This window comes from Verticillium nonalfalfae, assembly GCF_003724135.2.
Source record: "Verticillium nonalfalfae strain VnAa140/NRRL 66861 chromosome Unknown scaffold_152, whole genome shotgun sequence".
NCBI lineage: Eukaryota > Fungi > Ascomycota > Sordariomycetes > Glomerellales > Plectosphaerellaceae > Verticillium > Verticillium nonalfalfae.
This window is the reverse complement of record NW_021167377.1, coordinates 24933-38978: the sequence shown is the minus strand read 5'-3', so window position 1 is coordinate 38978 and position 14046 is coordinate 24933. Positions and strand designations below refer to the sequence as shown.

The window sequence follows — 14046 nt, the reverse complement described above, 5'->3', positions numbered from 1 at the left end:
GTCTGATATAGTAACGCCAGCATCATCTCTCAAGTGCGTAGTTGCAGTCAAGCGCCTGCCTGTGCGCGCAGCCCGGAAACCGTCACACAACATCTCATAGACATCCGAGGAACATAACGTTTCAGCGTGTCCAAATGTGTATCGACTAGAATATGGTGAGTGGCTAGTCTCCCTCACATAATCAATTTTTTGAACGGCTCATGCCTTCATTTTCGTCCCTGGCCAGGCCCCTTTCATCGCTTAAGAAGGCCCAGAGGGTCGCAAGCGCACATGCCCTCTTTCGCCTGGATCTGAAGCCGAGAGGGTAGCCAGGGCATGGTTTGATCTCTTCAAGACAGCGAGACGGTAGCCATACTGCGATGAGCCTCTCTGCATTCCTGCTGTAATTCCGAATAAACCACCGATCTAGTACATCGAAGGCTCTGTGTGGTTTGCCATGTCTCAGTGTGTAGAGTGTAAGTGATTCATCGTAGCTCGCCCAGAAGCACATTGCGATCAGAAGACGCCGAGAGAACTATTTGTCTTGTTAGATTGGACAAGAAACAACCACCGACCCAACACTTACGAATTGGTTCAGATCCTGGTGCAAATTCGGCACAGTTAACAGTGCCTTTGTGTCCAGGAAGCTTGTACGCCAATTTCCCGGACTCATTGGACCAGATGGTGACAGTGCCGTCCCCGGAGCCCACGGCCACGTGTTTGCCAGCTGAGTCCCAACTTGCGCGAACCAGGTTCTTCTCTAAGCCCATAGAGGCGCCATCGAACGTCCGAATGTGGCGTTCTGTTGGTGCAAAGGGGCGGATGTCCCATGTTCTTGCAGTGGAGTCCATGGCATAGGACAGGAGCGACTGTGAATCAGGGGATACCCTCAATGAAGTGATGGTGTCTTGATGGCCGAGCATGGAATACACAACGGCTTTCTTTCGTAAGTCCCACACCTTGATGTCGTTATCGATACCGCCAGAGTAGACTTCATTGCCAGCTTCCGATATGGCGACTGCCGTCACAGGAAAATCCGTTTGTATGTAGTCCGCCGCATGTTTGGTTCGAGGATCCCAGAGCCCGATTGACCCGTCATCGCTGCCACTGATGAGCACCTCGTCGCCTCGCCTGCTGATGTCCATAGCATTAATGACCTCCTCATGACCGACATAGCGCCGTATCCGTGTGCCATTGTCGAGATCCCAGCTGGCCAAATGCATGTCGGCCGAGGCCGAAAAAAGAATTCGCGAGTCTCTCGACCACTGGAGGTCTAAAACGGCACCGCTGTGCCCTTTGAGGATACCGTAATTCTCGCAATCGCCATATGTTCTCCACAGCACTATGTCCACCAAGTCAGCGATATTGTTATGAATGCAACTGCGACGAATGTCAGTGAAAGCTTACATATACTTCTGTCCATGGATCCTGAAGCGATGAAGTTCCCAGTAGGATCAAACTTGGCTGCGAAGACCTCACCAGAATGGCCAGACAGCTCCATCACCGGCGCTTGCAGCCCACTGGTTCGAGGAGCCTACAGAGAAGATGTGTAAGCATAATAACAACAATCATCATTACGTATACACGAAAACCATAGCGACTCACAGTCTTAACAAGAGCACTGCCGTTTGCAGAGGCATTGAGCCTTGCGAGGGCTCCTGAAGATGTTCCAACATTTTGTCTCTTGACCAGCGCCTGCCTGGGGCCTGGCTCGTCGGAGGCGGGTCGCTTTTCGGCCGACATGTGAAGCTGGTCAGTCGAATCGGGTGATTTCGTAGTGTTATTTCGAGCGAGTGATTAACGTGTGCTGTAGGTGGGCTCGTGGACAGTCGGACGCTTGGGATGTGCCGCCAGTCAACTGTTGATACAGCGCGTGTTGGAAGGTACGAAATGCAGAACTTAGGGTACCTGGTCCTAAACCGAAACTCGCAAAGGATGGATGTACTACCATATTGGCGCGACGAGACGTGTTCGTGGTGGGTCGACTTTTCGTTAAATGAGATAGCCCAGTTAGATACATATGATGCGTCCGTCGGGGCTGCAGCGTGGGCCCAGTTGACAGTCAGGAACCGTCGGGCCTGCCACCCACGAGCGACTGCAATGTATCACAACAACCTCGAGTCGTAACAGGCAATGTAGCTATTGTTTCGCGCACGAAATTGCCATTTTCCACCAGTTCACACCCAACCGCGTCCGGCAACAATCACCTGACGCGAGCTCCTCGCACAGCCGGCGGAGACTTCACGTAATACCTCCCGAGGTAGTCAACGCATTCTGAGCTGCAGCGTCGAGGCCAAGCCCCCCTACTGTACCCTTGATTGGCGATGTCCGCAAACAAGGCTACTCGGCTCGGTGAGGAGTAAGTGGCCTGTCCCAGGGATCTGCGTGCCCATGATCTCGGTATTAACACACGTAGGATATGGAAGTAAGCACCAAGTTCCTTCTCGCTAAAACGATCCTCTACCAATGCGTTTCCAGTCCTAACCTCGGGTCGGCCCCCCAGGACTCGAGTCGACAAAGTCAACGCCGAGCTTGTTACACTCACTTACGGTACCATAGTTGCCCAGCTGTGCAAGGACTTCGACAGTGACTATGTCGAGGTCAATAAGCAGCTAGATAAAATGGGCTATAACATTGGGTTGCGCCTGATCGAGGACTACCTAGCAAAATCAAACACTATGAAGAGGTGTTCCAATTTTCGAGAGACTGCGGATGCGATTGCGAGAGTGCGTTCATGAAGGCCAATCCCAGCCCATCCCCCTCTTTTACTGACGAGACATCAACACTAGGTTGGATTCAAAATCTTCCTCAACATTACACCGCAAGTTACCAATTGGACGACAGATAACAAACAGTTCTCCCTCGTGTTTGATGAGAACCCTCTAGCCGACTTTGTCGAGCTGCCAGATGACACTCGGGCACAGGATGAGCTTTGGTATTCCAACCTATTTTGCGGAGTACTTCGAGGGGCACTTGAAATGGTGCAGATACAAGTCGAGGCCCACTTCATCAGCGATGTACTTCGGGGTAACGATACAACGGAAATGAGGGTTTCGTTGATACGATATATTGACGATGAACTGCCCCCGGAGGACGATTGAGTAGCCCCCAGTTCCGAGATATGCTGCGCCTCAATTACTGTTCGGCATGAGCAATTCATAATGGCGTAGCGAATTGCAAAGCAGTCGGTTTTTCCAAGTTTCCAGGCTGACCTCGCACACTCGGATCACCTCACACGATCGGCACAATGAGTGGAGATTGAAGCATCAATCCGGCTAATGAACCATACATGCAGGCAGCGGAGGACTTGAAAGCAGGCCTGGCAAGTCAAGGCCTGGTTCTTGGTACCATACATCACTCTGTTGCTAAGAAGCGGTCGCTCAAGCGCAGGCTTAGGAGTGCGCGTCTGAGCTCGAAACGTAAGAATGGCATTGGCGATTCGGACAGGCGAAGCACCCGGACAAGGCTGTACTGGATTCAATTTTGAGATTGGTGGGTTAAGTTTGGCTCTGCCACACGAGTCGGTTGGTAATGCCAACCTGAATTGTTGCTTGATATCTCCTATCATGGCCGGAATGGGGATGAGTGCTCCAAGCATAGAACAAGACGACCTGATATCGCCATCATGCAATACTTACCGCTGAATGATCGCGTGGGCGGCCCTATGCCGGGGCAGAGCTCCAGGTGCTGGACAAGTCCGGGCCGGCGCCGGGTTGCCCTTCTGCAAGAGAGGCGCCTACCTACCTGTAAGGAGTTTCTCGTCCCACTAGCCACGCTTGGCATCCGGAGGACAGCTCAGGTGGGGCATTGTGTGAACTTCTTGATGATATAGAATACGTCTCAACTATCACACTTAGCGACTATTAAAAGAGATTAAGGTACGGAAGGCCCTTCGACAGATATGACAGCGACGCAAGCATTTTTCGGTTCACGCTGCACGGTGCAACTTTCCCCCAGTGCGTCCGTAACTCTACTCATTCTTAACATGAGGTAGGTACCTTACCTATCTATACAAGCTGGCCAACAGGACGGCATGATTTCAAATGTATGCCTCAGGCTCACACGTGCCCATAAATGCGCAGACGTGCTCAGCGCTACCCGCAACTGGAAGTCTCGTCGCTGTTCTCGGGCCTGCCACCCAGGTCTACGGGTGTCCCCCAAGAGCTCCCCATGCCCAGATTCACCTAAGTGCCCCTGTCCTGCCTTGTCTAGCTTTCGACTTGGCTGCTAACGAAAATTGGGAAAATCCCAACCCCATCCTTTCCCTCTTCACTAGCGACTCCCTTCTCCTTCATCGACTCGTCCTGCTGGCGCCCCCCCTCCACCCATACAGAGCGCACCCCCTCTCTTTCTCCAGCTACGACCTTACCTGTGTCGCCTACCCATGGTCGCCTTTTGATGCATCCAATTCTTTCGCTTGGCCACTCGATTCTGTCGCATCGCCTCGCCAGTTTCGTGTTGCGAATGAGCCACTGCGCTGCATCCGCGAGACCAACTAAGCGAGCCCCGTAAAACACCCTACTACCGCGAGCGGCACGCCAAACCAGCGTGTCACCACTGCCATATCACGTCCACGCCTCCTGCCGCGCCCGCCTCGCAACTATTCCAGCGCCTTCCACACTTGCGCACCTCAACCCCGTCCATCCAACTCAATCTCTATTCACTTTCCGCACGTCCAGCAGTGCCTTCGCCGCTGCTTCTGATTGTCCCTCTACCTCAGGCTTGCTCTTCGTCCGGTGGCCTCTGTCGCCCCCCGACACGTCCCGCGCCAGGAGAGGCTGCTAGCGCTCCGCGTCTCCCACGGAGAGAACGCTACAAACTCAACTCAACATCAAGCCATCGAACCATTGACTTGGACCAAACTTGCAACCTTTTTGGTCACCGCTCACGGCGAGATTTGCTAATCGAGCACCCCAAGGTCGCTGTCCCTTTCCAACTAAACCGACGAACTTTATCACGCACGACGCCTACATCGCCAACCATCCGTTCCACTCCCACCTTGTCTCGCAGACAATTGTCTGTGACGCGATTCCATCACCATGAACGTAAACCCGAACGTTCCCAACATGAACGCCATGGGTGGCCCTGTCGGTGCACCCATGCCGATGATGAACAATGGTGTCGCCCCTCCCCAGGCCGTTCCTGGCCCTGGCCCCGGGCCTGCTCCGCGACCAGTACTAGCTCCCACTGAGAGCCAGCGAACACTTCTCAACACTTACATCTATGAGTACTTCATCAGGAACAATATGTACGATTGTGCTCGTGCGCTTCTCGGCAGCGATGCGCAGGTCAATGTGCATAAGGACAGTCCCAATCGTCGTAGGGATGAGAACGGCAATGTCCTCGGCAACGGTCTTGGTGACGACCCCATGGATACCGACTCCAAGGATGACATGGACAAGCTGCCGGACAACCTGCCCGCGCCCAAGTTGCCGATGCCTGCATCCGAGACGTCATTTCTCTATGAATGGTTCTGTCTCTTCTGGGATATTTTCCACGCGCAACGCGCCAAAGGCGGTAACGGGCCAGTCAACCAATATGTCAGCCATACACAAGTGAGTCATGTGTTTTTGTCTTGTCTTCTTTGCGAATCCGAAATCTCCGTCCGGATGCTGACACGCCTCACAGCAACAGTCACGCTTGCGCCAGAATCAGCAACAAGAACTACTTCGTCAAATGCGCCCCGACGGTCTCGCCCAGCAGCAATACCAGGCCCAGATGATGCGGAGTATGCAAAATGGGGGTATGGCCATGGGCATGAAACAGGGTAACCTTGCGCGAACAGCCATGGCCAACAATCAAAACAAGTGAGTCGTGGAAAATTCCTTCATGCATGCACAGCTAGCTGACAGCACCCTTTATCAAGTCCTCAAGCTATGCAGATGCTTCACCAGGCAAAGCAGAATCAGATGCAGAGGGACCCCTCGGATATGGATGGTAACCGCCCACGACCTGCGTCTCCCGGTTCCTCGGAAAACGCTCCCTCACCCTCCAAACGACCTCGCCTGGACGGCGCCCCTTTCAACCCTAACCAGCCTGGGATGATGCCCAACGGAAGACCACAACAGGGCATGCCGGGCCAGCAGCAGGTGGGGAACGCCCAGCACGCAGCACAAGCCACGCAAATGCTTCTAAGCAACGGCATTAACCCAGCTCAGCTGACCCCTCAGCAGTTCAACACCTTCTCAAACCAACCCCCAGCTGTACAGGCAAAATCCATTGCCACCTATGCTCAAAATCTGCAACAGCATCAAGCAAGCCAGATGCCCAACAAGCAGATGCCTAATGCACCAGGAGGTCCTCAGGCGCAGGGATCGCCCATGATGCCGCAGAATCCTGAGCAAGCCGCTGCTCTGACAGCATACTACAATGCGGGGGAAATGGGACCAGGTGGCATGCGACCTGGTCCCGGTGGTCCCCAAGCTGGCGGTGGAAGTAACCACGCTCTGCAAGACTATCAAATGCAGCTAATGCTTCTCGAGCAACAGAATAAGAAGAGACTCATGATGGCTCGGCAAGAACAAGACAATATGGGCGGCATGCCTCGTGGCGATGGTGCTACAGGTCCTGGCGGCCCTGGCGCTCCGACTGGTCCGAACGGTCAGCCCTTCCCAGAGACTTCACCCCAAGGTGGCAGAACCGGCGCCTCTCCGATCCCTTCCGACCAGATGAAGCGAGGTACGCCACAGATGAACAACGCTGGAATTCCTTCCCCATTGCCCGAGGGCGCCCAATCTCGCGGCTCTCCTAGCACGATGAACTTTATGCCCAATTCCATGGATCCTTCTATGGCACCAAACTTTTTCAGCAAAGACATGGCGAACATTGGCGGCAACATGGTTCCCGGAGCACATATGAATGGCATGCGCCCACACAATGGCCATCCAGGCCAGCCCTTTAACGGGCCACAGATGAACCCACAGCAGATGATGGCTGCTAGACAGCAGCAGCAAGGTGCACCAGGTGGAAATCCTGCGGGGCAGTGGCAAGCAGCGCCCAATGGCCAGATGGTTCCTCCAGGCCCAATCCAGGGCACCCCGCAACAACGGGCCATGCCACCCCCTTCGGCTCCAGGACCGAATACGAACAGGACGAACACCTCTTCGCCACAACAGCCTGCGGCAGCGCCACCAACGCCGTCACAAACAAACAAGGCTGCCCCGAAGAAGAAGGACACAAAGAATGCGAAGAGCAAGGTGAGCATCGCCGTGAACTACGCACAAACGCCACTAGAAGAAAAGAACTAATCGATGTGCGAACACAGGCTGCCACAAACAAGAAGTCGAACTCGAACCTTAACGCAGGCACCACGCCTGCTGCCGACGGTGCTGCAGAAGCAGAGCCACCGACGCCAGCTACTCCTATGACACCCGTCAATGCTGCTGGCTTCAACAAGGCAGGTCCCAGCACGACGGCCGCTGGAGCATCAAACGGGCAAGCACCTCCCGCCGCTCCTGTGGCACCGCCTGCAGCTTCAGCTCCTCCCCAGCCTCAGCCAGATGCATCTCAAAATGGATCCTTCGGCGGCATGGATAATTCAGCAGACATGATGAATTTTGGCACCATGGACTTTGCCAACCCTCTCGTGTCGAATGATGTTCTGAACGACTTCGACTTTGATTCTTTCCTCCATGAAGACGGAGATAATCAAGGGTTTGATTTTAACGCCGGCTCGTTCGGTATGGAAGGCGGAGAAATTGGAGCCGAATAAGTGACGGATGACGCTATCGTTGATTTGGAACCCATCCTGCCTCGACAGCGTTCATGTTGCGAGAACTGAGTTTGGATGACACGACTACGCAGCAGGCGCGGCAAATAGCATCTCCAAACCAGGAGACGCGGCCTACCTAGGCGATCTCGTGGCTTTCTGACATCATGTTGTGATGCATTACAGTTATGTTTCCTTTCTTGCGGTGCTCCGGGATACCACAAGGCTACATGTTCAGGGCGATGGCGCTGAGGCTTCAATTGGTCTGTGGCTGGTGTTGTGTGGCTTGTTATGCTTCTCTTTCATTGTTCTTTTTCGGGGTGAGCGACCAGCACATTACAATAAACGCGCATACAGGATGACGAGAAGGGGGCACGTTCAAGCACGAATGTGTCCGTAGGAACGCGGCTTGCTGTCAAAGTTTACTGATGGGGCAAAGTATTAATTGGGCAGTCGGGGACAGTTTCAAAAATCGGTCGGTTGTTGGGCACGTGGATATCTTCTGGGGAACTGCCTACCTGTGTACTGTTAGAGCGTCGAAGGTCTGGAGTTCCTGACGTTGCCACAGGACGGCACGAAAGGACGGACTGTACGACATGATTTCGGAGTCCCGAGGGTAACGATTCTTGGAGTTTAATATGAATTCAGATGTTGCTGTACGAGCTAGTCATGCTCTCGTCCAATGTGACACTATCTGGCCGAGCAAGGTGTGTGTGATCCGTAAAGTCTCTTGTTCCTCCTCAACCATACACCTGTTGCGATGAAGCAGGCGGGTCGGCGCCATTCGTCCCTTGGGTCGGTATGTGACGCGGTCTGGTTTTCATACTTTTCTAGTCTTTCCCTGACTTAGGACCTCAACACTTTGATCGTTGAGACTTCGCGCCCGCAAGGGCAGCCGATCCCGTTTATTATTTGCCTCGACACTCAAATGTTGCTGGGTATGTGTTTGGTGCGGGCATAGGAAGGTCGGCTGCTGTACTGCACGAAGATTGGCCACGGCAATGCTAGGGGGCCCTGCGCTGTCCGAGCCAACGCGATGTTGTCGAGCCAAGGCAAATTTTGGAGTTACTTGAATTGGTCTTTGTCTAGCGGCGGGTGAGAATTCGTCGTCGTAGGCTCTGTGTCTAGGTGGCAGGGCTTTCGCAGCGGACGATGGGGCTAGGGTGGCTGCCACAACCTGCTGAGGCATGCATAAAGTATTTTGTAAAGCGCCAAGCACGAGAAGCTGATTTTGTGTCTTGTCAGTCGTATGGGCCACCAGGCTTCCATCTGTAATATTACGCCAAGCAATCATGATCCATTGATCCTCAAAATTGGATTCAAGCTCGACATGCTCCTCCAATGTGAATGTGTGTTGTTGCTGGAGACCTCCCGGCAATCTGCGCTTGGCATGGCTGTCCTGTATGGCTTTTGGGACCGAAGCACAGGTTGCCCATACCTCGCCTTCCACGTCCAGCGTTGGGGATGGATCTATGAAATAGGCCGGGACAATGTCGTCGCCAGCATCGCCTGCTTCATTCTCCGAGCTTAGAAATGACATGTGTATGCCAGCACCGCCTGTATCCGCCGCTCTGCAGTTCTTCCTAGGCATGGCCTCGGTTCCTTGATGTTAAGAGAACTCACGGAGCTTTAGCGTCGTGTGTGGGAGACACAGGCTTGGTACGGAGACAGGGGACGTGACATGAAATGAAGCGCGAAGATCGGCCCGGAAACCAAGTGTCATATGACGAGAATGTGCTCTCTTGAAGAGGATGAAGGGGAAAAGAGAAGACAAAAAGTGGGAGCTGGCAGGGTCATATCTTGCTCCTGCTGTAACTGCCTGCCACGCCGCGAAGGAGGTAACTTCCTTCCCCGTGACCCACGAAACGCAGTTGTTTGAGCCGGTTAGACAGCCGGAATCAAGGTACCCATATGCGAGTAGTTATGTGCTCAAGGCATACACCAAAGGATCAACGAATACGCACGGGACCGAGCAGCGCCGGAGAAATTGCTCGACGATCATGTCGAGGTCCTTCACCACGATTCGCAGCTGCCAGAACTGGTTGCATGATATCACACCGTAACTTCGGCAGCACAAGCTGGAGCCCGAGTTAGGAATTCAGTCATGAAACCAGACTATAGAAGCTCAGCTATCCGGCCTGGAGTGGTCTTCCGCGCCAATGCCAATTTGAATCTTGCCGCCAAGGGTATCACCTAGCCGATTGCCAAGCTGCACGATGGTATTTTCGTACACGCGAACGACATCCATGCTCAACCGGGCTTCATCGTCTTCGACCCAGGCGGTAGAACCCTGCTCTGTATCAAGATTCGCCATGGGAAGAGTATCGCGATCGTTGTCAGTGTCACTTTCCCCGCCATCATCAGGATCGCCATCGTCAGTCTCCTCCGTATCAGAACTGAGAACCTCCATTACAAGGATACGAGATTGTTCCACGAGACTCCGGCATCGCACCATGTCGGTAGTCGTCATGCCAGCCCGAAGGCCGTTCTCAAAACCTGGCAGAGGTTCTTTCGTATCGATGTCCTGCCCGCACAAGAGACTTGCAAAACATTTGTCAAGTTTTCGCACAATGGCAAAAGTAGCCCTTGGCGAGGGAGGAAACGACACAATGTACTTAGTGAATTCGCTTGCCACGTTGAGTAGAAAGGGTATTTGCAAACTTGCTGCATGGCATGTCAGTGCTTGAGAGGCCAAGTCACCGACGTATGTCGATGTTAAAGGGATGCGCTGCCTTACGTGTTCCGGATAACCAGAGAACATCGATGATGCTTTGTAGGTCCTTGCACAGCTCGCTGAACCCTGCGTAGCCCACGAATCCGTCGCCGGGGTCTGGGGCACTGAATTTCTTTACATAGCGTCGAGCGATGACTGTCATGCGTTCCTCGACATACCTCCTCACCGTTGCTTCTTTGGTAGAGCCTGATGGCAGCGGGCGAGCTCGTGGGTGTGGCAGTAAGGATGTTGATCGACTGGAAGCTGTACTGGGAGCGGGCGAGGGCAAAGATGCGGGAGGAAAGAATCCTCCAGCGGCTCCTGCCTGGTGTTGGTCTGACATCGCCGTATGGAGAGTAGGACAGGCCTCTATGGTTTGTTCGTGATCGTCCTTTCAAAAGCGGATCGATCAGCTGGTTTGAAAGAGATTCAGCCAACAGAGCACCCGCGGGTTTGGGCCGCCCAAACGCGAGAGCCAATTGGAGGAGGCAAATACGAACGGAACTGCGGTAGGAATGATGCAAGAGAAGGCCTGGAGCGAAGATATCAACCCAGTGATACTTCACTTTCAGAGCCAACCGCGGGAACCCGGAACGATGACCAAAAATATTCCACTCAGTACGACTCACCCCAACACGAGGCGCGCAACATGCGCACATGCGTATAGCTTTACTTGCTCGCAATGCACCACAGAAGCCAAATGTGGCAATGATGTCTCGAAGAGGCCGGAATCGAGCGGGAGAGTGGGTCATCTGCGAACATATGCTTACATAACTACTGCATAGGTACATCACCCAATCTAAAAGCAGACATGACAAGAGAGTCGTCTTGAAGCTGACCCCAAGTCCTCCAACCAGAAATTTTGACCCGTCTGCCGACCAGCCACGTGAAAGTGCACCAGCTCCATCACAAGACACTTTCTCCCATTCGCAATCCATCCTTCACTACGCACCGATATACCCGCATACATATCCAAAATGCCTCCTAAAAGGTTCATTTCCGAGAAGCCCGGCTCGCGCTCGCGACAGCCAAGGGGATATTTTGCGTCAACCTATGATGCGCTTACTTCGTCTGAAAACGCTTCCATCGTTCGCAGCGTTGTCGTCTTTGGAGTATGTCAGACCTTTGACTTCATTTGATCCTTCATCCTTCACGCATACTAATCATTTGTGCATCAGGCTGCTGTATCTTTCCTCTCGAGCTCTTGGGGCGAATTCCTCCTGCCACCGTCAGTCTAGCATGACTATCTCCTCATGTTTCTTGCCAACTATCTAACGCTTGACCCCTTTCCAGCCAATAATCTTGCTTCTCACAAGCTCAATCGACGATTATGTACAACTCGACGTCACTCTACTTCTGCGCCCTTTGGCTGCTGTACAATACATGGGGAAGGGGGAAATGATTTCTTCGGAACATGGTGTTACTCTGTGCTCGCGTGGCTTGGTCGCCCGTGAGAGGATGGTTTGCGAACTCGTCTGACAGTCACAACGATATTTCATATCATAGAAAACATAACAACTCCATAATACCAGGCAAGAATATGGTGCTCACACGTGATGGACAGGGGTCGATTTAGACCACCTTTGATCTGGTCCTCGCCCCGTATGCCTCGCAGTGTCGTCAACTACGCTGGCTCACACCAAGTCCGCATTCTTACAAGCAGCACCCGCACTGCACTTTTCATAAAGAGAAATACCCCCAAAGCCGCCGCAAACCTCATTGTTATCCCCGGTGCAGGGCAGTTCGCAAACACCAAGAATGCCTTTTTTCGGCTCGCGGTCGTGGTCAACCAAGTTCCCGCAGAAGCACTCCCGTCGATACTCAACCCCTGCGTACTTGAAGCCTCTTTCGTCGCAGTATTCGACACAGCGTGCGACGGTCATATTATCACTCGATACGTCAGTGCCGTTCAAAGTTCTGCTTTTCCCTGACGCGTCAGGGGCGCATCCCCGATACCTGAAGCGATGGGAAATCGTCATGTCGGTATACGGCCACTGCGGAGGCGAGATAGTGGTAGTGGCACCACAGTTACTCTGCTGCGTGGCCCGGCCCGGCCCACGCTGCACTGGGTTGCAACCGGGCAGCCTGTTTAGGATTCCATCAACCTGTTCCTCAACGCGGACAGGAACTCTGCAGCCCTTCATCGTTTCATCTTCGAATTGATGCAGCAAGGGGCATCTGTCCAGGGACCCAGATGCATCAGTACAGTTGACGATGGCACTCTGAAGAACATCCGTATCCCAGCCGTTCACGAAGTCACCGTGGAGTCCGTAACCCGTCGGGTCGCTATTCCAAAAAACAAGAAGAAAAAGTCAATAAATTGTCCAGGTAGAAAAACCAAAATGGTGTACGCGGAGTCAAGACTGGACACACATACCCGTTAGAGTAGACGAAGGGCGGAGTATCCTTGTACCATCTGTCCTTGAAATCATCGATCTGAAAAGTGACCTCGTAGAAGAGTGTGATAAAGCGCTTGGGGTGGCTTGTTGGGCAAACCCCATTATCAACGAGGCTCGGGTAGGCCATATGACTCTTGTGGTTCGGCGAGTCTAAATTATGTCCGTCCCAGCACGAAGGGAACATGACCTGCACTCGCAAGCCGTAGGGGCAGTTTTGGGACGGGAACTGGTGTGTTTCCGGGCCGCTGACGCCGAGGCAGACATAGGAGATTGCTCGCTGCTCCAGGGTATCCCCGAAGCTTCGGAGCGAGGGGTCACCAGCGAGCATCTGAAAACCCGGGGGAAACGCAAGTAAGCCATTCTCGTACTCAGGGTCTTTGGAGTCAGAGCGCTGACTGTCACATTCTCGGTTAACCTCTGAGTGTGCACGTTTTTGAGAACGAGCTAGTGCTTACAGATAGTAAACGAGCATGCCACCAAGTTGCTTGACTGTCTCGAACTTGCCATTCTCGCTCTCGTAGTAGAGATTTGGAGTCCAGTAGTTACTCAAATCCTGCCGAACCTTGCAGGTAGAGCATGCTGAGGATACCGCGTCATCATAGCCCATGGTGAAGTTGAAGGCACTGCCGCCCATGATGGTATGAACATGACTAGCTAGGACGCCTGGGTTGACTATAGGGTCTGCGCGCTGCACCACGACTGGGCGAGAGCAAGGCACAACAAAGAAAGCCTGGGCTCCGGCTGTGACCAGCAAAAGGCCACCCACGTTTGAGAGGAAACGCATGGCTGGGATGAAAAGCCCAAAGGGTAGGGTGAAGCAGCAAAGTGGATGTATCTGTGCGGCAAGCTGCTATATGCTCAGCTCGATTGAATCACCTGTCTGTGAATTTGAAATATGCGCCAGGTTGGCTTCGCACAGCTCTTGTTATATATGATGACAATCAGATCATCAACACACGGGGTGCTTTTTTATCATCGCTATCTGTGTCTCAAGGAGGCGGACAGTCCGCAAGGAAGTATAGTCTTGAACCGCCTGGTCAATGGGTTCCAGGCCTGCGGGCGCAAGATCCAAGGCCCGTAACAAGAGGTATGCAAGCCGGCTCAGCCATGAGGGAAACATTTCACGGGTTGCACCGATGCGTGTACAGTATTCCCCTTGACCCAATAAGAACTATCATGGTCTCAAGGTCCACGGACTCTTTAGCCAGATTAAAGTGTCAACCCTCTGGGCAATGTAGGTAGCTGAA

The 14046-nt window shown here is 53.3% G+C and overlaps 4 protein-coding genes across 4 annotated transcripts; 2 read left to right on the top strand and 2 right to left on the bottom strand.

The window, feature by feature from the left end:
* Positions 1-464: 464 nt before the first annotated feature.
* Positions 465-1722, bottom strand: D7B24_002269 (uncharacterized protein; the record flags this gene model as incomplete). The annotated part of the gene is made up of 4 exons (XM_028636481.1): positions 465-514; positions 566-1321; positions 1387-1513; positions 1585-1722. 4 exons carry the CDS (start codon positions 1720-1722, stop codon positions 465-467), a joined length of 1071 nt encoding a protein of 356 aa, XP_028491348.1.
* Positions 1723-2303: 581 nt separating this feature from the next.
* TRAPPC3 (Trafficking protein particle complex subunit 3) lies at positions 2304-3080 on the top strand (the record flags this gene model as incomplete). The annotated part of the gene is made up of 4 exons (XM_028636480.1): positions 2304-2338; positions 2396-2404; positions 2483-2705; positions 2769-3080. 4 exons carry the CDS (start codon positions 2304-2306, stop codon positions 3078-3080), a joined length of 579 nt encoding a protein of 192 aa, XP_028491347.1.
* A 1938-nt stretch (positions 3081-5018) lies between these two features.
* D7B24_002267 (uncharacterized protein) lies at positions 5019-7690 on the top strand (the record flags this gene model as incomplete). Its single annotated transcript, XM_028636479.1, has 4 exons — positions 5019-5534; positions 5608-5786; positions 5846-7175; positions 7244-7690. 4 exons carry the CDS (start codon positions 5019-5021, stop codon positions 7688-7690), a joined length of 2472 nt encoding a protein of 823 aa, XP_028491346.1.
* Positions 7691-9812: 2122 nt separating this feature from the next.
* On the bottom strand, positions 9813-13583 carry D7B24_002266 (uncharacterized protein; the record flags this gene model as incomplete). Its single annotated transcript, XM_028636478.1, has 7 exons — positions 9813-10351; positions 10425-10533; positions 10580-10767; positions 11467-11505; positions 12427-12686; positions 12778-13194; positions 13255-13583. The coding sequence occupies 7 exons, from the start codon at positions 13581-13583 to the stop codon at positions 9813-9815; spliced, it is 1881 nt and encodes a 626-aa protein (XP_028491345.1).
* Positions 13584-14046: the final 463 nt, after the last annotated feature.